Below are 26,640 nucleotides of genomic sequence, written 5' to 3'. Positions count from 1 at the left end.
CACAATCATCTGTCTCTTACTTCCTGTGTCCTGTAGGGGTTGGCGTCCCGTTGATGTTGACGTATGTTTACGGTGCCGTCCCCATGTCGCTCTGTCGGAACGGACGGTGCCGACCCCATGTCGCTCTGTCGGAACGGACGGTGCCGTCCCCATGTCGCTCTGTCGGAACGGACGGTGCCGACCCCATGTCGCTCTGTCGGAACGGATGGTGCCGACCCCATGTCGCTCTGTCGGAACGGATGGTGCCGTCCCCATGTCGCTCTGTCGGAACGGACGGTGCCGACCCCATGTCGCTCTGTCGGAACGGATGGTGCCGTCCCCATGTCGCTCTGTCGGAACGGATGGTGCCGACCCCATGTCGCTCTGTCGGAACGGATGGTGCCGACCCCATGTCGCTCTGTCGGAACGGACGGTGCCGTCCCCATGTCGCTCTGTCGGAACGGACGGTGCCGTCCCCATGTCGCTCTGTCGGAACGGACGGTGCCGACCCCATGTCGCTCTTTCGGCACGGATGGTGCCGACCCCATGTCGCTCTGTCGGAACGGATGGTGCCGTCCCCATGTCGCTCTGTCGGAACGGATGGTGCCGTCCCCATGTCGCTCTGTCGCTCTGTCGGAACGGACGGTGCCGACCCCATGTCGCTCTGTCGGAACGGATGGTGCCGACCCCATGTCGCTCTGTCGGAACGGATGGTGCCGTCCCCATGTCGCTCTGTCGGAACGGATGGTGCCGTCCCCATGTCGCTCTGTCGGAACGGATGGTGCCGACCCCATGTCGCTCTGTCGGAACGGATGGTGCCGACCCCATGTCGCTCTGTCGGAACGGATGGTGCCGTCCCCATGTCGCTCTGTCGGAACGGATGGTGCCGTCCCCATGTCGCTCTGTCGGAACGGATGGTGCCGACCCCATGTCGCTCTGTCGGAACGGATGGTGCCGACCCCATGTCGCTCTGTCGGAACGGATGGTGCCGTCCCCATGTCGCTCTGTCGGAACGGATGGTGCCGTCCCCATGTCGCTCTGTCGGAACGGATGGTGCCGACCCCATGTCGCTCTGTCGGAACGGATGGTGCCGACCCCATGTCGCTCTGTCGGAACGGATGGTGCCGTCCCCATGTCGCTCTGTCGGAACGGACGGTGCCGACCCCATGTCGCTCTGTCGGAACGGATGGTGCCGTCCCCATGTCGCTCTGTCGGAACGGATGGTGCCGACCCCATGTCGCTCTGTCGGAACGGATGGTGCCGACCCCATGTCGCTCTGTCGGAACGGATGGTGCCGTCCCCATGTCGCTCTGTCGGAACGGATGGTGCCGTCCCCATGTCGCTCTGTCGGAACGGATGGTGCCGACCCCATGTCGCTCTGTCGCTCTGTCGGAACGGATGGTGCCGTCCCCATGTCGCTCTGTCGCTCTGTCGGAACGGATGGTGCCGTCCCCATGTCGCTCTGTCGGAACGGATGGTGCCGTCCCCATGTCGCTCTGTCGGAACGGATGGTGCCGTCCCCATGTCGCTCTGTCGGAACGGACGGTGCCGACCCCATGTCGCTCTGTCGCTCTGTCGGAACGGACGGTGCCGACCCCATGTCGCTCTGTCGCTCTGTCGGAACGGACGGTGCCGACCCCATGTCGCTCTGTCGGAACGGATGGTGCCGTCCCCATGTCGCTCTGTCGGAACGGATGGTGCCGTCCCCATGTCGCTCTGTCGGAACGGATGGTGCCGACCCCATGTCGCTCTGTCGGAACGGATGGTGCCGACCCCATGTCGCTCTGTCGGAACGGATGGTGCCGTCCCCATGTCGCTCTGTCGCTCTGTCGGAACGGACGGTGCCGTCCCCATGTCGCTCTGTCGGAACGGACGGTGCCGACCCCATGTCGCTCTGTCGCTCTGTCGGAACGGACGGTGCCGACCCCATGTCGCTCTGTCGGAACGGACGGTGCCGACCCCATGTCGCTCTGTCACTCTGTCGGAACGGACGGTGCCGACCCCATGTCGCTCTGTCGGAACGGACGGTGCCGACCCCATGTCGCTCTGTCGGAACGGACGGTGCCGACCCCATGTCGCTCTGTCGCTCTGTCGGAACGGACGGTGCCGACCCCATGTCGCTCTGTCGGAACGGACGGTGCCGACCCCATGTCGCTCTGTCGGAACGGATGGTGCCGTCCCCATGTCGCTCTGTCGGAACGGATGGTGCCGTCCCCATGTCGCTCTGTCGGAACGGATGGTGTCGACCGCGTAATGAGCCTCCGGAAACACACACGATACACCTGGAAGGCCAGCTGTAAGTGTTCTTACTATATTGTATAGGTCACTATACGGTATATACAAAGGTATGTGGACACCCCTTCAAATTAGTGGATTCGGCTATTTCAGCCACACCCATTGCTGACCGGTGTATAAAATTGAGTACACCGCCATGCAATCTCCATAGACAAACATTGGCAGTAGAATGGCCTGTACTGAAGAGCTCAGTGACTTTCAACGTGGCACCGTCATAAGAGGCCACCTTTCCAACAAGTCAGTTCGTCAAATTTCTGTCCCTGCTGCCCCGGTCAACTGTAAGTGCTGTTATTGTGAAGTGGAAATGTCTAGGAGCAACAACGGCTCAGCCGCGAAGTGGTAGGCCACACAAGCTCACAGAACGGGAGTGCTGAGTGCTGAAGAGCTTAGCGCATAAAAGTCCTCTGTTGCAAAACTCACTACCAACCTCCGAACTGCCTCTGGATGCAATGTCAGCACAATAACTGTTAGTCAGGAGCCTAATCGCCCAACATCAGTGCCTGACCTCACTAATGCTCTTGTGGCTGAATGGAAGCAAGTCCCCGCAACAATGTCCCAACATCTAGTGGAAAGCCTTCGCAGAAGAGTGGAGGCTTTTATAGCAGCAAAGGGGGAACCAACTCCATGTTAATGTCCATGATTTTGGAATGAGATGTTCGGCGAGCAGGTGTCCACATACTTATGGTCATGTAGGGTATATACTGTATATTACAAAGTACTGAGTGAAGCGTCTGAATACTTATGTAAATGTGATATCTTAAGTTTTTTATTTATTTTTATAAATATGCAAACATTTCTAAAAACCTGTTTTTGCTTCATCATTATGGGGTATTGTGTGTAGATTGATGAGGCAGGGGGGACAATTTCATCAATTTTAGAATAAGGCTGTAACGTAACAAAATGTGGAAAAAGTCAAAGGGGTCTGAATACTTTCAGAATGCACCGTATATATAATTTCAACATCCTTCTCTCAGTTATTCATTTGATGCAATCTGCCCCGTTTTATTAATACATGTCTGAAATGTACCCATTCTTAATGTTATTCATGTCACTTTTTTAGGGAGGGAACAAACGTCGAGGTGCGTGTGGAGATCGAGGCCCAACCGCGAGGTGCCCGCCAGTCCAGCCTGAGTAGTGTCCTGTCCATCCGTAGCCTATCAGCCGAGTCCCTGGACCGCACCCACTCAATAGGCCATGCACACTCGCAAGATCACCTTGGCCACTCCCACTCCAGGGAACACCTGGACTCCGCCCACTCACAGGAATACCTGTGTGCCTCTGAACCTGAAGGAGAGGGAGAAGAAGAGGGAGGAAGAGACAGAGGAAGCATGGACCACCTTTATATTTTTAGTATTATTTTTGAATTTGGCGCTCTGCAATTCAGCGGTTGTAGAGGGATCCTAAAGGATCGGCAAGAAGTTAACACAGCTGTGGTATAATGTGTTTTAAGGGCCTTGACACAGCCGTGGTATAATGTGTTATAAGGGCCTTAACACAGCCGTGGTATAATGTGTTATAAGGGCCTTAACACAGCCGTGGTATAATGTGTTATAAGGGCCTTAACACAGCCGTGGTATAACGTGTTATAAGGGCCTTAACACAGCCGTGGTATAATGTGTTATAAGGGCCTTAACACAGCCGTGGTATAATGTGTTATAAGGGCCTTAACACAGCCGTGGTATAATGTGTTATAAGGGCCTTAACACAGCCGTGGTATAATGTGTTATAAGGGCCTTAACACAGCAGTGGTATAACGTGTTATAAGGGCCTTAACACAGCCGTGGTATAACGTGTTATAAGGGCCTTGACACAGCCGTGGTATAATGTGTTATAAGGGCCTTAACACAGCCGTGGTATAACGTGTTATAAGGGCCTTGACACAGCCGTGGTATAACGTGTTATAAGGGCCTTAACACAGCCGTGGCATAACGTGTTATAAGGGCCTTAACACAGCCGTGGTATAACGTGTTATAAGGGCCTTAACACAGCCGTGGTATAATGTGTTATAAGGGCCTTAACACAGCCGTGGTATAATGTGTTATAAGGGCCTTAACACAGCCGTGGTATAACGTGTTATAAGGGCCTTGACACAGCCGTGGTATAACGTGTTATAAGGGCCTTAACACAGCCGTGGCATAACGTGTTATAAGGGCCTTAACACAGCCGTGGTATAACGTGTTATAAGGGCCTTAACACAGCCGTGGTATAACGTGTTATAATGGCCTTAACACAGCCGTGGTATAACGTGTTATAAGGGCCTTAACACAGCCGTGGCATAACGTGTTATAAGGGCCTTAACACAGCCGTGGCATAACGTGTTATAAGGGCCTTAACACAGCCGTGGCATAACGTGTTATAAGGGCCTTAACACAGCCGTGGCATAACGTGTTATAAGGGCCTTAACACAGCCGTGGCATAACGTGTTATAAGGGCCTTAACACAGCCGTGGTATAATGTGTTATAAGGGCCTTAACACAGCCGTGGCATAATGTGTTATAAGGGCCTTGACACAGCCGTGGTATAACGTGTTATAAGGGCCTTGACACAGCCGTGGCATAACGTGTTATAAGGGCCTTGACACAGCCGTGGTATAACGTGTTATAAGGGCCTTAACACAGCCGTGGCATAACGTGTTATAAGGGCCTTAACACAGCCGTGGTATAATGTGTTATAAGGGCCTTAACACAGCCGTGGTATAACGTGTTATAAGGGCCTTGACACAGCCGTGGCATAACGTGTTATAAGGGCCTTAACACAGCCGTGGCATAACGTGTTATAAGGGCCTTAACACAGCCGTGGCATAATGTGTTATAAGGGCCTTAACACAGCCGTGGGATAACGTGTTATAAGGGCCTTAACACAGCCGTGGCATAACGTGTTATAAGGGCCTTAACACAGCCGTGGTATAACGTGTTATAAGGGCCTTAACACAGCCGTGGTATAATGTGTTATAAGGGCCTTAACACAGCCGTGGCATAACGTGTTATAAGGGCCTTGACACAGCCGTGGTATAATGTGTTATAAGGGCCTTGACACAGCCGTGGTATAATGTGTTTTAAGGGCCTTGACACAGCCGTGGCATAACGTGTTTTAAGGGCCTTAACACAGCCGTGGTATAATGTGTTATAAGGGCCTTAACACAGCCGTGGTATAATGTGTTATAAGGGCCTTGACACAGCTGTGGTATAATGTGTTTTAAGGGCCTTGACACAGCCGTGGCATAACGTGTTTTAAGGGCCTTAACACAGCCGTGGTATAATGTGTTATAAGGGCCTTAACACAGCCGTGGTATAATGTGTTATAAGGGCCTTGACACAGCTGTGGTATAATGTGTTTTAAGGGCCTTGACACAGCCGTGGCATAACGTGTTTTAAGGGCCTTAACACAGCCGTGGTATAATGTGTTTTAAGGGCCTTAACACAGCCGTGGTATAATGTGTTATAAGGGCCTTAACACAGCCGTGGTATAATGTGTTTTAAGGGCCTTGACACAGCCGTGGTATAATGTGTTAATACATTGTGAATTTGAAGAGGAAAAAAACATGAATAAAGGTTTCACCATGAAGGACAAAACTGAATGTCGTGACTATTTTGTATTTTATCAGTCACCTAATCTCATTCAGGCTAGTCCTAGACTGTGTCCCAAGTTGCCCTATGGGTCCTGGTCTAACGTAGTGCACTATTAGAGAATAGGGTACCATTTGGGACATAGTCGTATACCCTTCCATCTCCAGTCTGGACCTCCAAGCCAGTTCCACTGCATTTCATCATTGTTCCCCTCTAATCAGCGACTGATTTAGACCTGGGTCACCAAGTGGGTGCAATTAATTATCAGGTAGAACAGAAAGCCAGCAGGCTCCTGACCTGGTAAGGTGGAGTCGAGTATCCCTGCCCTGTACTATAAATATAGCATGAAACATTTGACTTCAATAACATATGTATTGAAACATATTTGTTTACCTAAAGACTAGAACATCGTTATTTAGTTACGTTGTGACCAACGTCATTTCCCACTGGTCTGAACAAAGTGAATTAGAGACGGGAACAGGAGTCAGGTCGAGGGCACAGAGATCTCATGTAATGACTGCTCATATTCAACAGAGGGCGCTGGAGCACTGATACTGATCCAGTCACTTCAGAGTAGCGGTAGACTTTGGCAAATTGTATTATCTACATCCAAGGACAGAACTTGATTTGGATCGAACAATTATTTAATACACATTATTCTAAACGGGCTGTTTTCACAAGTTTGAAGTCTTATTTTTCATTAAATATAATTTGATTCAGGGTATAGTTTTAATCATAGAGACCATGCTATTAGTATCCTATTATATAGATTGGGTTAATTGTTTAGTCAATAGGCCTACTAGGTTAAATCAATAATTATGTTTGGGTTCAGTAGGTTATGTAGCCTAGTAATAATTTCAAGAGGTGGCAGTGCTTGTATGGGTAACACAGACAAGTGATAGATGAAAACTTTTTAAGGGAAACGGTTACAGGGTACGTTCCCTTACTCAGACTTTTGCATGCAAATGTAACGGATGTGAAATGGCTAGCTAGTTAGCGGTGGTGCGAGCTAGCAGCCTTTCAGTCGGTTACGTCACTTGCTCTGAAACCTAGAAGTAGTGGTTCCCCTTGCTCTGCAAGAGCCGCGGCCTTTGTGGAGCGATGGGTAACGATGCTTCGTGGGTGACTGCTGTTGATGTGTGCAGAGGGTCCCTGGTTCGTTATACTGTTACACAAACTGTTATGTTGTTGATGTGTGCAGAGGGTCCCTGGTTCGTTATACTGTTACACAAACTGTTATGTTGTTTCAAGTTGGTCACTTGATTGACATTATTTCTGGTCAAGAGATGATTGTTTCAAATGTTTGTTTTGCTGTTTGTGACTTTGATTTAGATTTTAAGAAGATTTTAGACCCTCCAGTTTATATTTTCTTAATGTTTTAAGTAATCCAAGCTACATAGTCCGGCTATGCACAAGTTTTTATAATATCAATATATTTTTAATCAGATTTAAAGTTTTAGTTTTAGCCATAGGCTATCTACTCTTGTTCTATTCAAAATGTACCGCTGCCCTTTTAAAAACGTCACTCATTGCTTCAAGCCACTCCCCGGCACACCCCACCAAAACGGAGCAAACGTACCTTAAAGTCTGTTCAAGAACATACAAGATTGTTTTGGGGGAAACGTGTCGTTCAGTGCAAACCGTTACGCGACGTAGCAAACATTCAAGCGAATTGAATGCTCATCAAATCTACCCGCTAGCCTAACTGTGCAGCCATGCTTTTATTCATCCACAATAGTTTGTCATTGTCCATTTAGAAATGGAATTCCATATATAAGCTATGTCCATCAACATGGCCATAATTCAAACTATTTTAAAAACAAACTAGCTAGATCAGGTATTGGGTAACGCTAATGGGCATGGGGCCACACAACATCTGAACTCCTCATGAGGGGAGCAGAAGCACTAACATGGGCTCATTGAGTATTAGCTAACATGGGCTAATTGAGTAATAGCTAACATGGGCTAATTGAGTATTAGCTGACATTGGCTAATTGAGTAATAGCTAACATGGGCTAATTGTGTATTAGCTGACATTGGCTAATTGAGTATTAGCTGACATGGGCTAATTGTGTATTAGCTGACATGGGCTAATTGAGTATTAGCTAACATGGGCTAATTGAGTATTAGATAACATGGGCTAATTGTGTATTAGCTGACATTGGCTAATTGAGTATTAGCTGACATGGGCTAATTGTGTATTAGCTGACATGGGCTAATTGAGTATTAGCTGACATGGGCTAATTGTGTATTAGCTAACATGGGCTAATTGAGTATTAGCTAACATGGGCTAATTGTGTATTAGCTAACATGGGCTAATTGAGTATTAGCTGACATGGGCTAATTGTGTATTAGCTAACATGGGCTAATTGTGTATTAGCTAACATGGGCTAATTGAGTATTAGCTGACATGGGCTAATTGTGTATTAGCTAACATGGGCTAATTGAGTATTAGCTAACATGGGCTCAATGAGTATTAGCTAACATGGGCTAATTGATTGACTATCAGTGATGGACATACAGTAACAAACAGTAACTAACCCTAACTGAGTATCAGTGACGGACACACAGTGGTGGAAAAAGTACTCCACTTTCATACTTGAGTAAAAGTCAAGATACCTTAATAGAAAATGTTTATTTTATTATTTAGCGATAGTCAGGGGCACGCTCCAACACTCAGACATAATTTACAATTAAAGCCTGTGTGTGAGTCCGCCAGATCAGAGGTAGTAGGGATGTTCTCTTGATAAGTGCGTGAATTTGACTATTTTCCTGTCCTGCTAAGCGTTTAAATTGTAACTTGGGTGTCAGGGAAAATGTATGGAATAAAAAGTACATTCTTTTCTTTATGAATGCAGTGAAGTAAAAGTAGTAAAACAAATGTAATAGTAAAGTACAGATACCCCCCAAAACTACTTATGTAGTACTTTAAAGTATTTTTTACTTACGTACTTTACACCACTGCTGACCTAACAAGAGAAACTGCTGAAGCACAACTACAGTTTGAAATTGTACCTTGTGTATTATACTATTCTATTCTAGCAGGAGTTTGAGACCTGGCTGATTTGATATGATCCGAGGGCCTTCAAAACGCGCCGTGCATTTACCCATCCCTGAGCTAGATGATGTACACGATGTATTTTGCGCATTGGTTTACCCCGCCCGCATAAAATAAGGGTAGGATCCCTCCAGAAATGGGTGTGGCACACATTTAATTCGTGACGGCCCCCTATGTTCCGCCGTTCCGCTGTTCAGCAGTAGCCTACCGAAAAGCAACGGGTTAAATGGTTTCACTAGAGCCTTGTTTCAGACAACCGGATTTGGTCGGAACTAGGAAACACGGACATTTCTGACATGCTAAATGTTTGTAGTTATACACGTGCTGCGTTCAACGATTCAGCAATTCTGAGTTATCTGAGTTTCCTAGTTCCGACTAGGATGTGAACGCCGCACAAATCCTATCCCCGGGCGGGTCATTCCGCGCATCACTCACTCGTAGTCGACTGTTGTAGTTCGTGTAGGCTGGCTACTAGTCTACTGTTTATGTTTCGGAGCCAAAGCAAGCGGAGGTTAAAGTAGGCTATCCACTTACCGCTGTCAGGGTTTATTTTACGCCTGCTACGTTAGGTTAGGCTACTGTCAGAGACACACCTAAAGCATGGATGCTCTGAAATCAGCTGGAAGAGCGATTATCAAGAGTCCCGGAGTTCCGCGGCACACATGGGGCACCTCCAAGCACGAAAGTAAGTGTAGTATTCATGTCAACAGAATGGAGTTATATCGTTGCGGAGAAATGGTAACACGACAGCACAATGCAACGAGACTAGGGGCAGCAAAGCGCTGACAATATGCTATCTATTTAGCTGCTGTTCTATTCTCACCTCTCATGTTGGTATAGGAAGTAAAGAACAGTTCAATTATGAGGTGTGATGGAAAAGAATAGGTTGCAGTGTGACTATACAGTCGTGAATTGCAATAGTGTAACGTTTTTATTCTACACGATCAATACAACACCTATTGCTTGTTATTTCTGCCCGAGTACACCAGGGAACTTGGCCACATTTCACATGTCCGATTGGTATTCCAATGACTTGGTTACCTAATTCCACCGTTCCCATAGTGAAAGCTCCATTGTGGGGTCCATGTGTGATGAATCAGTTGTTACAGCATGTCAACCGTAAGAGAGTATTCATACCCCTTGACTTATTTTCACATTTTGTTGTGTTACAACCCAAATTCAAAATGGATTAAATAGATGTGTTTTTTCTCTCATCCATTTACACACAATACCCCATAATAACAAAAACATGTTTTTAGACATTTTTGCTAATAAAAAATAAAAAGTAATACAGAAATATCAAATTTACATAAGTATTCACACCCCTGAGTCAACACTTTTCTAGAAGCAACTTTGGCAGCGATTACAGGGGTGAGTGTTTCTGGGTGAGTCTTTAAGAGCTTTCCACACTTGGATTGTGCAACATTTGCCTATTATTCTTTTCAAAATTCTTCTTTGCTCTGTCAAATTGGTTGTCGATCATTTCTAGACAACCATTTTCTGGTCTTGCCATAGATTTACAGTCCAAACTGTAACTCCGCGACTCAGGAACATTCACTGTGTTCTTGGTAAGCAGCTCCAGTGTAGATTTGCCCTTGTGTTTTAGGTTATTGTCCTGCTGAAAGGTGAATTCATCTCCTAGTGTCTGATGGAAAGCAGACTGAACCAGGTTTTCCTCTTGGATTTTGCCTGTGCTCAGCTCCATTCCATTTATTTTTTTATCTTGAACCCCCCCCCCCCCCCCCACAGTCCTTAATGATGACAAGCATACCCATAACATGATGCAGCCACCACTATGCTTGAAATTATGGAGAGTGTTACTCAGTAATGTGTTGTATTCAGGACAAAAACTGAATTGCTTTGCCATATTTTTAGCAGTATTACTTTAGTGCCTTGTTGCAAACAGGATGCATGTTTTGGAATATTTTGATTTTGCACAGGCTTCCTTCTATTCATTCTGTCAATTAGGTTACTATTGTGGAGTAACTACTATGTTGTTGATCCATCCTCAGTTTTCTCCTATCACAGCCATTAAACTCTGTAACTGTTTTAAAAGTCACCGTTGGCCTCATGGTGAAATCCCTGAGTAGTTTCCTTCCTCTCCGGCAACTGAGTTAGGAAGGACACATGTATCCATGTAGTGACTAGGTGTATTGATACACCATCCACATTGTAATTAATAACACCATGCTCAATGTCTGCTTTTTATATTTTACCCATCTACCAATAGGTGCCCTTCTTTGCCAGTCATTGAAAAACCTCCTTAGTCTTTGTGTTTGAATCTGTGTTTGACATTCACTGCTTGACTGAGGGACCTTACAATTATCTGGATGTGTGGTGTACAGAGATGAGGTAGTCATTGAAAAATTATGTTCAACACTATTATTGCACACAGTGAGTCCATGCAACGTATTATGTGACTTGTTAAACACATGTTTACTCCTGAACTTATTTAGGCCATAACAAAGGGGTTGAATACTTATTGGCTGAAGACATTTCAAGCTTGTCATTTTTTATTAATTTCTGAACATTTCAAAAAAACATAATTCCACTTTGACATTATGTGGTGTGTGTAGGCCAGTGACACAAAATCATTTTAAATTCAGCCTGTTACACAACAAAATGTGGAAAAAGTTAAAAGAAATTCCTTCTGGAACATGTGCTTTTATAACAAATGTGTATTCCATCCGTAAATACGAATACCTTTTGTTAAATTACAAGCCAAGTTGGTTTAGCCACGGAAAAATACAGGAACCTTTCCACTAGCCATGATTGGCTGAGATAATGAGCGGGCTGGATATGCCGGTAGATGACTTTGGATTGGTCTGGCATGTAGCATGCTTCTGTCTATAACATGAGTTGCTCAGTATGTGTTAATAGTTCTTTCTATTGCGCCGTTTCGGAAAGATATAACGTTAGCTATCGAGAAATACAAACGTTTTGCTACTTTTCTCAACAACATAGAGCCTGCTAAATTCAGGGCATCAATCGACAAATCAGTTGGAAAAAGCGATTGGCTACATTCTGCACATGCCACGGTCAGTGTTAACCGGAGGGACTTTACACAACGCTGGCCAAACAAGATGTAGCTACAAACAAAATGGTTCCAGTCTGCCTTGAAGCGTTCATCCATGTATATGGATAAGAGTCTAGCTACATTTTCAAATATTCTAAGTTTCTAATTTTGTCAGAAAGTCATTTTCATTGCAAGTAAACGTGTACTGTTAACTAGCTAGCGAACGTTAGCTTGCTGGTTCGCTAGCTAACGTTTTGTGTATGATCTGTGTAGTAATATTATTCGTATCTCAGAACGCCATTTGCATTGCTAGTTATAGCCTAACGTTAGCTATCTAGCTAACATTGAACCTAGTTGGTTAGCTTTAGCTACCTGCAGATTTATTCTACAGCATTTCATGCATGGTGGCTAGCTATGACAATCTGGTTGTACTGTAGCTATGGGTTGGGATTACGGTTTATTGTTTAGCTAGCTAGCTACATGTCTAAACAAAAGACTCCACTTCGCCAGATGATTACATGACCCGACCCGTTAAGTTAGCCAGATGTGGCTGGGGGTGATTACGGTCATCTATTGTATTTCATGAACATGTGAATATGTCTAGACAATAGTGACCATCCACTTAGCTAGATGTGGCTGAGCGGTGGTTATAGCATTTCCTTCACGTGACCCATCAATTTAAACAACTGTGTCTGGATAAGCATCATCTGAAATGATTAAATATTTATGGCTAACGTTTATATCTTTCAAAAAAGCCGCAGTAACAAGGATTCTCTACTCATACCGAGCGGCTCATGTTATAGACAGAAGATGAGGTAGTCATTTAATAATCGTGTTTAACACTATTATTAAGTCCATGCAAATTATGTGACTAGTTAAGCACTGTTTTAACTCCTGAACTTATTTAGGCTTGCCATAACAAAGGGGTTGAATACTTATTGACTCAAGACATGTCAGCATTTCATTTTTTAATAAATTTGTTAAAATGTCTAAACATAATTCCACTTTGACATTATGGGGTATTGTGTGTGTGTGTGTGGGCCAGGGACACATTCAGGATGTAACACAACAGAATGTGAAACAAGTCCAAGGGGTGTGAATACTTTCTGAAGACACTGTGCAGTATTCACATCCCCGAGTCAGTACTTTGTAGAAGCACCTTTGGCGGCGATTACAGCTTTGACATTTTTTAATTTCACCTTTATTTAACCAGGTAGGCCAGTTGAGAACAAGTTATCATTTACAACTGCGACCTGGCCAAGATAAAGCAAAGCAGTGCAGCAAAAACAACAACACAGAGTTACACGTAAACAAACGTACAGTCAATAACACAATAGAAAATAAAAATAGAAAAATCTATGTGCAGTGTGTGCAAATGTAGAAGAGTAGGGAGGTAGGCAATAAATAGGCCATAGAGGCGAAAATAATTACAATTTAGCATTAACACTAGAGTGATAGATGTGCAGATGATGATGTGCAAGTAGAGATACTGAGGTGCAAAAGAGCAAGACGGTAAGTAATAACATGGGGATGAGGTAGTCAGGTGTGCTATTTACAGATTGGCTGTGTACAGGTACAGTGATCGGTAAACTGCTCAGACAGCTGATGCTTAAAGTTAGAGAGGGAGATATAAGACTCCAGCTTTAGAGATTTTTGCCATTCGTTCCAGTCATTGGCAGCAGAGCTTTGAGTTGTCTTGGGTATGTCTGTATCAGCTTTGAGTCATCTTGGATATGTCTGTATCTGTCACAATGATGACGCTGGAGAGACGAAGCAGGTACGGGGAGTAACATTTAATAAATAACGGACATGGAACGAGACATAAACAGCTTAGCAAACAGAAAACAATCAATGCAGAAGCGGGGAACAGAGCTGGGGAACTGACACATATAGGGGAGGAAATGAACAGGTGATAAGAGAGTACAGGTGAGTCCAATAACGCTGATGCGCGTGACGAGGAAAGGCAGGTGTACGTGATGGATGGCAGGAGTGAGTGATGCAAGGCATTCTGGCGCCCTCAAGCGCCAGGGGGGGGGGGGAAGAGCGGGAGCAGACGTGACAGTATCGGCTTTGAGTCATCTTGGGTATGTCTGTATCGGCTTTGAGTCATCTAACAGACAGTAGCTAACTATTGTCTATGTCAGCTTTGCACATCTGGATTTGTGGATTTGCGCTGTTAAGTTAGATGGGGAGCGATAGTGAACATTTTCCATGGGATTCAAGTCTGGGCTTTTGGCTGGAACACTCAAGGACAAAGTGTTGCTTTCACTGTATGCTTGGGGTCATTGTCTTGTTGGAACGTAAATCTTCGCCCCCCCCCCCCCCCCCCCCCCCTGCCCAGTCTAAGGTCGTTTGTACTCTGAAGCAGGTTCTCATCAAGGATTTGCCTGCATTTGGCTCCATTCATTGTTCCCTTGATCCGTACCAGTCTCCCGGTCCCTGCCACTGAAAAGCATCCCCATAGCATGATGCTGCATCCCCATAGCATGATGCTGCATCCCCATAGCATGCTTCACGGTAGGGATGGTGTTAGATGGGTGATGAGCTGTGCCTGGTTTTCTCCAGACATAGCACTTTGCATTCAGGCCAAAGCGTTACATTATTTTCCTCATCAGACCAAGTTCCTGCGACTTCATGGCTTAGTTTTTGCTCTGACTTCATGGCTTAGTTTTTGCTTTGTCAACTGTGGGACCTTATATAAACAGGTGTGTTTCTTTCTAAATCATGTCCACATGTGGACATGATTGAATTGAATTGGCCAATTGAATTGGCCACATGTGGACTCTAATCAAGTTGTAGTGACATTTCAAAGATGATCAAAGGAAATTGGAGGCACCTGAGCTCAATGTCGAGTGTCATAGCAAAGGGGTGTGAATACTTATGTAAAATAGAAATGTCAATAAATGTACGATTAAAAATAAACAGAATATAACAAATATTGTACAATCCAGGTGTGCAAAGCTCCTAGAGACTTAACCAGAAAGACACAGCTCCTAGAGACTTACCCAGAAAGACACAGCTCTAAGAGACTTACCCAGAAAGTGACAGCTGTAATCACTGGCAAATGAGATTCTAACATGTACTTATTGACTCAGGGGTGTGAATACTTATGTAAATGAGATATTTCTGTCTAAAAAAAAAATAATTATAGAATGTTTTCACTTTGTCATTATGGGCTATTGTGTGTTGATGGGTGAGAATAAAAAAAAAAAAATCCATTTGGAATTCAGGCTGTAACACAACAAAATGTGGAATAAGTCAAGGGGTATGAATACTCTCTGAAGCTGCTGTATGTACGGGTGGGTGTGTGGGTGAGTGGGAGTTGTGGGGGGAAAAAGGTATTGAGAAGCAGGTGTGAAGAGTCAATGAAAATAGTCTCTAATACTAGTCTCTAGATAGGGCTGCGGTGGACAGTTGCTCTGGGGTTTTATTTTTCATTCTGATGGCGCTTTTTCCTCTCCGTTGGCCGTTCTTCTCCGGTCTGCTGACACAATCATGTCCTCAAACTCAGAGGAGCGCCAGGGTGAGGAGGTTACTCAAAATGCACAACGTTGGCCATCGTGGTTTTCCGCCGAGTCTGTCTTCACATCAGACATCATGTCTTCAGTTGCCCCTGGAAATCACTGCTCCTCTTCAGCAGAAAGATATTTTCACCGATTGGCCTGTGCCTGTGAAATTACAGGAAAGGTATCACATTACCAGTTTATGCTTCAAAACCAACTTTATAAAAATAGGTTATATTTTAATTTAAAAAAATCTATGACAGTACAGTAAGGCATTGTTGGCAGACTATATGAATGCAGTTCAATGCATGATTCATATAATTCACCATATTTTTTATTTTTATTTTACCGTTATTTTACCAGGTAAGTTGACTGAGGACACGTTCTCATTTGCAGCAACGACCTGGGGACTAGTTACAGGGGAGAGGAGGGGGATGAATGAGCCAATTGTAAACTGGGGATTATTAGGTGACCATGATGGTTTGAGGGCCAGATTGGGAATTTAGCCAGGACACCGGGGTTAACACCCCTACTCTTACGATAAGTGCCATGGGATCTTTAATGACCTCAGAGAGTCAGGACACCCGTTTAACGTCCCATCCGAAAGACGGCACCCTACACAGGGCAGTGTCCCCAATCACTGCCCTGGGGCATTGGGATATTTTTTAGACCAGAGGAAAGAGTGCCTCCTACTGGCCCTCCAACACCACTTCCAGCAGCATCTGGTCTCCCATCCAGGGACTGACCAGGACCAACCCTGCTTAGCTTCAGAAGCAAGCCAGCAGTGGTATGCAGGTATGCATAATTCACCAATATATTTCTTGGTAGTCCAAAAAACATTGATATCCCAGCTGGCCTGTTACATTGTTTGCTGCCTCCATTCGGGATGCACTGTTTCAATGACTCAATATTTTGGACAAAAAAAAAACAGACGAATGTAACTAAGGCTGGGAAATGTCAATACAATCAAACTAGCAAAACGCAATGATCACAAGTCAGTCATAAAGGTGGCTAATAGACTAGTGCACAAACTCAAGGCCTGAATAGGACACAGAAATGGGTATAAATGGCCGTGTCTAGACTTGACAGTTCATGCAGATTTAGTATTCTGATCAGAGAGTTGTTATCATGGAATTATGAATGCGTCATGCATCTACAGCTACATTTAAATGTGTCTACCGTGTCCACCGTGTGTCCGGATTCCCTTTTCACCCACACTATATTCATATGCCAATATGCATTCTACAAATGGTGGAATGGGCAAAATATGATAACGACGCAACAACGACTGATGGCAGTAGCTAACTAGCCATCTAACCTCTGTAGCTAACTACTGTACTGTAGCTAACTACTGTAGCTAACTAGACATCTAACTACTGTAGCTAACTACTGTACTGTAGCTAACTAGCCATCTAAACTCTGTAGCTAACTACTGTACTGTAGCTAACTAGCCATCTAACCTCTGTAGCTAACTACTGTACTGTAGCTAACTAGCCATCTAACTACTGTACTGTAGCTAACTAGCCATCTAACTACTGTACTGTAGCTAACTAGCCATCTAACTACTGTACTGTAGCTAACTAGCCATCTAACTACTGTACTATAGCTAACTAGCCATCTAACCTCTGTAGCTAACTAGCCATCTAACCTCTGTAGCTAACTAGCCATCTAACCTCTGTAGCTAACTACTGTACTGTAGCTAACTAGCCATCTAACCTCTGTAGCTAACTACTGTACTCTAGCTAACTACTGTACTGTAGCTAACTACTGTACTATAGCTAACTAGCCATCTAACCTCTGTAGCTAACTACTGTACTGTAGCTAACTACTGTACTCTAGCTAACTAGCCATCTAACCTCTGTAGCTAACTACTGTACTGTAGCTAACTACTGTACTCTAGCTAACTAGCCATCTAACCTCTGTAGCTAACTACTGTACTCTAGCTAACTAGCCATCTAACTACTGTACTGTAGCTAACTAGCCATCTAACCTCTGTAGCTAACTACTGTACTGTAGCTAACTACTGTACTGTAGCTAACTACTGTACTGTAGCTAACTAACCTCTGTAGCTAGCCAGAAAGCAATGCTAAAGGGATTGCAAATGGGTTAGTATAATTATTTATTTTTCTAAATATTAGCAAGCTGGGTAGCATTTATGAGGCCAGCAAAAACACGTTCCTCACAAGCCAGAAACGTATTTCCTCCAATAGAAAGAGGAGTGGGAGGCCCCGGTGCACAACTGAGCAAGAGGACAAGTACATTAAAGTGCCTAGTTTGAGAAACAGACGCCTCACAAGTCCTCAACTGGTAGCTTCATTAAATAGTACCCGCAAAACACCAATCTCAACGTCAACAGTGAAGAGGCGACTCTGGGATGCTGGCCTTCTAGGCAGAGTTGCAAAGAAAAAGCCATATCTCAGACTGGCCAATAAAAAGAAAAATGTAACATTGGCAAAAGAACACAGACACTGGACTGAGTTGCACGTTTCTCTGTAAAAGCCTGTAATAAAAAAAAAAATATATATATATATATGGCTCGTGGGTTGATTGAGTTTGACACCCCTGGGCTAGCGTATCTATTTATTTAGCAAGCTAAAAACACAGAGCCTACAGTTAGCTTGCTAGCTATCTGCTGGGAGGATGTCACGTCATTGAAGGAGTAGGTGAGTGACCAACTTTTTCCCTTCATCGTTTTTCAGTGGCTACAGCTAGAGGCAGATGTCATTTGCTTAGCTAGCAAGAAATGTGAATCGGTTCGCTAGCTAGGCAACTAGCTATGCTGAACTTGAACGACTGTTATCCACAGTTAGCATATCTCTTAGTTGTCAATCAAATTGATTTGGTATCGGTCAAATGGGCTGGCAGACTGGCAAGTTCCCATTCCGTTGTCAAAACGTGGGTTGGGGGACAAACATGGATTGCCAGGCAAGCTGCAGAAGACGAGCAGAATACCATTCCCCATCGATTTATCAGTGCAATTTTGATGGCCAACTAGCTGAAAAAGTTTGAGAGGATTTATCTAATGTTCCCTCGTTTAGATTTTAGCTTATCTCGCTCTGGTTAGCATTAGTTGTTGACCTTGTTTTTGTTGATGTGCATAGGCAACTGAGGGAGAGAGAGCCTACCTTTTTAATGTTTGATCAATAGGACTGTGAAGTTCCCAAATGTAAGAGGACTCCTGTGGTATTTACATATTTGCAGAAATCCATTCATGTGCCTTTTTTTTTGTTGCGAATGCGTTCGAATGATCTAACATCGTGATGTTGCTACTGCCTGTAAACACACTGTCACGTTCAACGTGAATGATGGCAGGCCCGTGTGGCAAATGGCTTATTTGCATATAGGCCTACTGTGGCTCTGATTAGCTATGGCAAATGGATTATTTGCATATAGGACTACTGTAGCTCTGATTGGCTATGGCAAATGGCTTATTTGCATATAGGCCTACTGTAGCTCTGATTGGCTATGGCTCTCCGATGTTTTTATTCGGTTTTATTCACTGCAGTATCTATTAATTGTCCAATCACACGGCCGTTTTCCCACTCTATATTGCTATAGAATTTTCACAAATGTCTTAGTATATGTCATTCCAGTACATTCTATGAATTCATGATAATGTGAAAATGACCATATATTAAGTGCTCACTTGTAAAAAAAAAAAAAAAAAAAAAAAAAAAAAAGTTTTTAAATAGTGTCATATTCTTCCTGGGGGTTTATATGAACAGATTTTAATAAGATTTCATGTTGCTTAAAACACTGTCAGTTCCACTTTAATCTCAGCTGATTTACCAGCAGATAGTAGACTGGTGTTGTGTGGACTGTTCTTCTTAAGACGACAAAGGAAAAGAAACATGAAATTCAGATTCTGCATGGTATTCTCACCACTATATCACGTAACACATTTATTAATACTAAGATAACTAGATTATTTTGTCTAATTCAAAGTCATAAACAAAGGCAAATTTGTCCTCACTTTTTTGCGGCTTATATTTGTCCTCCTCGCCATCTAATATAGACCCCTGACTTATAAATTGGATATATATATATTTAACCAGGCAAGTCTGTTAAGAACAAGTTCTTATTTTTCAATGACGGCCTAGGAACAGTGGGTTAACTGTCTTGTTCAGGGGCAGAACGACAGATTTTTACCTTGTCAGCTCGGGGATTCGAACTTGCAACCCTTTCGGTTACTAGTCCAACGCTCTAACCACTAGGCTACCTGCCGCCCCATAAAAGGGATACCTCAGGATTTTTGACATTGAGATTTTTTATCTACTTCACCAGAGTCAGATGAAATCATGGATACATTTTTCATGTCTTTGTGTGTCCAGTATGAAGGAAGTTAGAGGTAGTGTTAGGAGCCAATAACATCTACCTTTTGGTCTGTTTAGAGAACACTGGTGGTTGTACTGTAGCCATACCTTTGCCTAACAGATTGAGAAAAAGCCCAGCTTCCATGTCCCCACTTCAGCCACGTGAAGAAAGCACCAAATCAGCCATTTCTGGTGGCTGTCATCTGTCGAGGTCACAGTACTGGTCAGAACAGATAGATCTTATGACTGGCCCAGGCAGAGAGTACGGAGAGGACACAGCACGTGGTCAGAACAGATAGATCTTATGACTGGCCCAGGCAGAGAGTACGGAGAGGACACAGCACGTGGTCAGAACAGATAGATCTTATGACTGGCCCAGGCAGAGAGTACGGAGAGGACACAGCACGTGGTCAGAACAGATAGATCTTATGACTGGCCCAGGCAGAGAGTACGGAGAGGACACAGCACGTGGTCAGAACAGATAGATCTTATGACTGGCCCAGGCAGAGAGTACGGAGAGGACACAGCACGTGGTCAGAACAGATAGATCTTATGACTGGCCCAGGCAGAGAGTACGGAGAGGACACAGCACGTGGTCAGAAGAGCAAGCTGTCACCTTGGATCGTGTCAGAGGAAATAGGAGTGAGGCGACCTCTAAATGTGCCAAAAGGTCAAACCTGACCTACGACCATAGGGGACAGATAGGACTCCTCCTCGTTACATAAAGGGACAAGGCTGCTCCTTGCTATGTACAGTAGACACAGCCTTCAGCTCAGCTCTAGAGGGAAGGTAAACAGGAACTGCCTATAGCTCAGCTCCAGAGGGAAGGTAAACAGGAACAGCCTATAGCTCAGCTCCAGAGGGAAGGTAAACAGGAACAGCCTATAGCTCAGCTCCAGAGGGAAGGTAAACAGGAACAGCCTATAGCTCAGCTCCAGAGGGAAGATATAACTGGCATGTACAGTATATGTCTTTAGGCAAAGATAATGAACCCAGCAGATTGTCTTCAAAGATAATGAACCCAGTAGATTGTCTTCTAAGATAATGAACCCAGTAGATTGTCTTCTAAGATAATGAACCCAGTAGATTGTCTTCTAAGATAATGAACCCAGCAGATTGTCTTCTAAGATAATGAACCCAGCAGATTGTCTTCTAAGATAATGAACCCAGCAGATTGTCTTCTAAGATAATGAACCCAGTAGATTGTCTTCAAAGATAATGAACCCAGTAGATTGTCTTCTAAGATAATGAACCCAGTAGATTGTCTTCTAAGATAATGAACCCAGTAGATTGTCTTCTAAGATAATGAACCCAGCAGATTGTCTTCTAAGATAATGAACTCAGTAGATTGTCTTCTAAGATAATGAACCCAGTAGATTGTCTTCTAAGATAATGAACCCAGTAGATTGTCTTCTAAGATAATGAACCCAGCAGATTGTCTTCTAAGATAATGAACCCAGTAGATTGTCTTCTAAGATAATGAACCCAGTAGATTGTCTTCTAAGATAATGAACCCAGTAGATTGTCTTCTAAGATAATGAACCCAGTAGATTGTCTTCTAAGATAATGAACCCAGCAGATTGTCTTCAAAGATAATGAACCCAGTAGATTGTCTTCTAAGATAATGAACCCAGGAGATTGTCTTCTAAGATAATGAACCCAGCAGATTGTCTTCTAAGATAATGAACCCAGTAGATTGTCTTCTAAGATAATGAACCCAGTAGATTGTCTTCTAAGATAATGAACCCAGCAGATTGTCTTCTAAGATAATGAACCCAGCAGATTGTCTTCAAAGATAATGAACGCAGTAGATTGTCTTCTAAGATAATGAACGCAGTAGATTGTCTTCTAAGATAATGAACCCAGCAGATTGTCTTCTAAGATAATGAACCCAGTAGATTGTCTTCTAAGATAAAGAACCCAGTAGATTGTCTTCTAAGATAAAGAACCCAGTAGATTGTCTTCTAAGATAAAGAACCCAGTAGATTGTCTTCTAAGATAATGAACCCAGTAGATTATCTTCTAAGATAATGAACCCAGCAGATGATCTTCTTAAATGTAGTCCCATTTGAGCTAAGCAGCAGCCGCAGCTGAGTTCTTATCAGTCTTTGGGTACACTATCCCCTCAACAAGCAATACAATACAGCTAGGAGAGGAAGCTAGCTCACCAGGGTATGGAAGACACGGCAAATCTGGAGTGATCTGATCTGAAATAATAGTTAGACTCAGACACGATTAACTGTCATTAGATCAGAATAGAGGGAACTGGGGGTATAGGGAGTATTGAGCCTAAGGTACTATTATCTGTCATTAGATCAGAATAGAGGGAACTGGGGGTATAGGGAGTATTGAGCCTAAGGTACTATTATCTGTCATTAGATCAGAATAGAGGGAACTGGGGGTATAGGGAGTATTGAGCCTAAGGTACTATTATCTGTCATTAGATCAGAAAAGAGGGAACTGGGGGTATAGGGAGTATTGAGCCTAAGGTACTATTATCTGTCATTAGATCAGAAAAGAGGGAACTGGGGGTATAGGGAGTATTGAGCCTAAGGTACTATTATCTGTCATTAGATCAGAATAGAGGGAACTGGGGATATAATGGTGATATCCTGTCGCTCTGAAGGTCAAAGAGAGAAAAGGATAATATGGTCCATTTACTGCCTGGTGGCAGAAGGGTGTTGTTGCTCACAATGTCATCCTCCCAGTTACCAAGTGGATTGGAAACACACACACGGCCTAGTTTACCTCCACATACTGTGTACATTCTCACAAATAAAGCAAACGCACACACACATTGTCTGCATAGGGATCTGGTCAAAGGGATCTGGTCAAAGGGATCTGGTCAAAGGGATCTGGTCATAGGGATCTGGTCATAGGGATCTGGTCATAGGGATCTGGTCATAGGGATCTGGTCATAGGGATCTGGTCAAAGGGATCTGATCATAGGGATCCGGTCAAAGGGATCTGGTCAAAGGGATCTGGTCAAAGGGATCTCATCAAAGGGATCTGGTCAAAGGGATCTGGTCATAGGGATCTGGTCATAGGGATCTGGTCAAAGGGATCTGGTCAAAGGGATCTGGGCATAGGGATCTGGTCAAAGGGATCTGGTCAAAGGGATCTGGTCAAAGGGATCTGGCCAAAGGGATCTGGCCAAAGGGATCTGGCCAAAGGGATCTGGTCAAAGGGATCTGGTCAAAGGGATCTGGCCATAGGGATCTGGCCATAGGGATCTGGCCATAGGGATCTGGTCAAAGGGATCTGGTCAAAGGGATCTGGTCATAGGGATCTGGTCATAGGGATCTGGTCATAGGGATCTGGTCATAGGGATCTGGTCATAGGGATCTGGCCATAGGGATCTGGCCATAGGGATCTGGCCATTGGGATCTGGCCTTAGGGATCTGGCCTTAGGGATCTGGCCTTAGGGATCTGGTCATAGGGATCTGGTCATAGGGATCTGGTCAAAGGGATCTGGTCAAAGGGATCCGGTCAAAGGGATCCGGTCATAGGGATCTCATCATAGGGATCTGGTCATAGGGATCTGGTCAAAGGGATCTGGTCAAAGGGATCTGGTCAAAGGGATCTCGTCATAGGGATCTGGCCAAAGGGATCTGGCCATAGGGATCTGGCCATAGGGATCTGGTCAAAGGGATCTGATCATAGGGATCTGATCATAGGGATCTGGTCATAGGGATCTGTTCATAGGGATCTGGTCATAGGGATCTGGTCATAGGGATCTGGCCATAGGGATCTGGCTATAGGGATCTGGCCATAGGGATCTGGCCTTAGGGATCTGGCCTTAGGGATCTGGTCAAAGGGATCTGGTCAAAGGGATCTCATCATAGGGATCTGGTCAAAGGGATCTGGTCATAGGGATCTGGTCATAGGGATCTGGTCATAGGGATCTGGTCATAGGGATCTGGTCATAGGGATCTGGTCATAGGGATCTCGTCATAGGGATTTGGTCATAGGGATCTGGTCATAGGGATCTCATCATAGGGATCTGGTCATAGGGATCTGGTCATAGGGATCTGGTCAAAGGGATCTGGCCAAAGGGATCTGGCCAAAGGGATCTGGCCATAGGGATCTGGCCATAGGGATCTGGCCATAGGGATCTGGTAAAAGGGATCTGATCATAGGGATCTGATCATAGGGATCTGGTCATAGGGATCTGGTCATAGGGATCTCATCATAGGGATCTGGTCAAAAGGATCTGGCCATTGGGATCTGGCCTTAGGGATCTGGCCTTAGGGATCTGGTCATAGGGATCTGGTCATAGGGATCTGGTCAAAGGGATCTGGTCATAGGGATCTGGTCAACAGTAGTTCACCATAGTGAATATGGTGCTATTAGGGACACAGCATATTCCCATTCATCTTTGACAACCATTGCGATCCAATATGTCTGCCGAGCTTCAGCGTATGAAATTGTTTAATTTTAAGAGGTCTTATCTGAGATCTGTACAGGGCATTGTTCATATTCAACATCAGCCCGACTACCCTCTGTAGTACTTGCGGTCAGAGGCAGAGCAGTTGCCATACCAGGCAGTGATGCAACCAGTCAGGATGCTCTCGATGGTGCAGCTGTAAAACCTTATGAGGATTTGAGGACCCATGTCAAATCTTTTAAGTCTCCTGAGGGGGAATAGGTTTTGTTGTGCCCTCTTCATGACTGTCTTGGTGTGTTTGGACCTTGTTAGTTTGTTGGTGATGTGGACATCAAGGAACTTGAAGCTCTCAACCTGCTCCACTACAGCCCTGTCGATGTGAATGGGGACATGCTCGGTCCTCCTTTTCCTGTGGTCCACAATCATCTCCTTAGTCTTGGTTACATTGAGGGAGAGGTTGTTGTCCTGGCACCACACGGCCAGGTCTCTGACCTCTTCCCTATAGGCTGTCTCATCGTTGTCGGTGATCAGGCCTACCACTGTTGTCATCTGCAAACTTAATGATGGTGTTGGGAGTCTTGCCTGGCCATGCAGTCATGAGTGAACAGGGAGTACAGGAGGGGACCGAGCACGCACCCCTGAGGCGTCAACGTGTTGAGGATTGTCGTGGAAAATCATCTCAGAAATATAACGCTTTATCAGAACTTGTGAAATCAAAACATGCTTTTATTTACAATAGTATGACCATCTCGAATGTCCTACCGAACACACCCCTCTCAGAAGTCCAGTCCTTTATATTTATACCCACATAGTATTGTCCGTCCCCTATGAAGTCATTCCCCACCATCTGCCTTCAATCAGTTTATAATGGTGGCCGGACCCTACTCTGTATCCCCTCTCTTCACCACTAAATCAATGCACTCTTTGTGCCCCCCCCTCTCTAGGGCATCCAATTGCTTATAGGCGTCTATGTGTCTGGTCAGTTTCACTCGAATGGAATCAGCAGACTATGTGTTTCTTGTTCATTAGTGTCCAGCCATCTCAGGCATATTTCTCTGGTATGTATGCTTTTCTAGTGGAATGAGTAGACTATAAATCTAGTGTGTCAAAACACCCAGTAGGCACCCAGTAGTCTGGTCAATATAACAGAGAAATGGAGAATATAGAAGGATCAGAGGGCCAGAACGTCCCCCAGTAGACTTCCATCACCACGGTCCCATGACCCCTGCCAACATGTGGTCTGTCACTCCAATGCTCAGCCATCCTCCATCTCCACATGTTATCCATGTATCTCATATTACCACCACACCACTACAATCCCCCATCTGGGGCTAATTAGCCACATAAATGATACAAAATAAGACTTTGGGAAAGTAAATGAGAATACCTACGATATACAAGAAAATACAAAAACAGAATAAAGCACATAAACCAACTAGACCAAACATCTCCAAATGATTAAAACTAAAATAGGAGTAAAAGATCCAATTAGAAACATTAATAAAAACCTAACTAGACCAAACATCTCCAGTTTTCATAAGAGTAAAAGATCTAATTAGAAACATTAATAAAAAAAAACCTAACTAGACAAAACATTTCAACATTATCCCCCCGTGCAGACACCTACCAACCTTTGTTAGATGATTTAATACATGGTCCATAGACACTTGTAACCGGAATACCCTCTGTCACCTAACATGTTTTTGTAAAATGATCCTATTTTTAGAAGGCAAAACTAACTTTAATTAAAAGAAAATATATATGTTCATCGATATATATATAAAAATTCAAAGAAACATACAAAGAACACAAAGCATTAGGCAAAAATAAAAATGCTAAACCCCATTATCTAGGAGCACAGTCCTCATCCTTACAAATTAAACAATCTCCTTTTTGACACTTGGCACAGAAAAAAGGTTCTAGGTGATGATAATGACCATCCTCATGAATTTTTGTACACCACTTGCAATTGTGACGCAAATTACACTTTTTGTGGACATGTATAAGTAAACATTCATCTGAACTGGGTAATTTAACATATACATGGAAACCATCCTTACGAAAATCGTGACACGCATGACCACCCCCCCAATCACTTCATAGAGACAGTTAGGGTTACCAAAGGGCAGTCAAGAGGTCCTCCAACCGCATTGCAAGGCTTTCCATACTTATTGGTATAATTGCCTGGACTTCCCACTTTCTTAACGCTAGATCCAACCAAATTCATACATGAGAGTCTAAACATTTTCATTACATTTTCATCAGCATTAGCCTTTACTTCTGCTCATAATCCTTTGAATTTGGCCATAGCAATATTGTGAATAAAGGTGCAACAGTCATCCCCAAACATGACACAAACTCCACCCTTCTCCACTAAGAGCCAATTAAGTATAGTTAATGAATCCCTGTTGGTTATAGCCAATAAAATTAATCCACTCTAATTTCTAATTTGGTGTTATCCACAAAAATATAGATTCAAATCCTGATTTAACCTCATCTCTGGCCTTGAAATCCCTAGGTAGA

At 44.2% G+C, this 26,640-nt stretch overlaps 1 protein-coding gene across 6 annotated transcripts in view; it reads left to right on the top strand.

The window, feature by feature from the left end:
- The window catches only part of LOC129817854 (low density lipoprotein receptor adapter protein 1-like), a 148,838-nt gene that overhangs the window by 9,988 nt on the left and 112,210 nt on the right, over positions 1-26,640 (top strand). For 2 of the 6 annotated variants that reach the window (XM_055873444.1, XM_055873443.1), the window contains exon 1: positions 9,029-9,583. The exons of 1 other annotated variant lie outside the window; for it this stretch is intronic. In XM_055873444.1, coding sequence (XP_055729419.1) covers positions 9,499-9,583 — 85 coding nt within the window. In that variant the 5' untranslated portion in view covers positions 9,029-9,498. Of the gene's footprint in view, positions 1-9,027; positions 9,584-26,640 lie in introns of those variants that run through there. 3 more of the 6 variants (XM_055873445.1, XM_055873442.1, XM_055873447.1) reach the window with 3 other exon arrangements.

This window comes from Salvelinus fontinalis, chromosome 20 (genome assembly GCF_029448725.1).
Source record: "Salvelinus fontinalis isolate EN_2023a chromosome 20, ASM2944872v1, whole genome shotgun sequence".
Lineage (NCBI taxonomy): Eukaryota > Metazoa > Chordata > Actinopteri > Salmoniformes > Salmonidae > Salvelinus > Salvelinus fontinalis.
The sequence above is the reverse complement of the archived record's forward strand: the minus strand, read 5'-3'. Positions and strand labels throughout refer to the sequence as shown.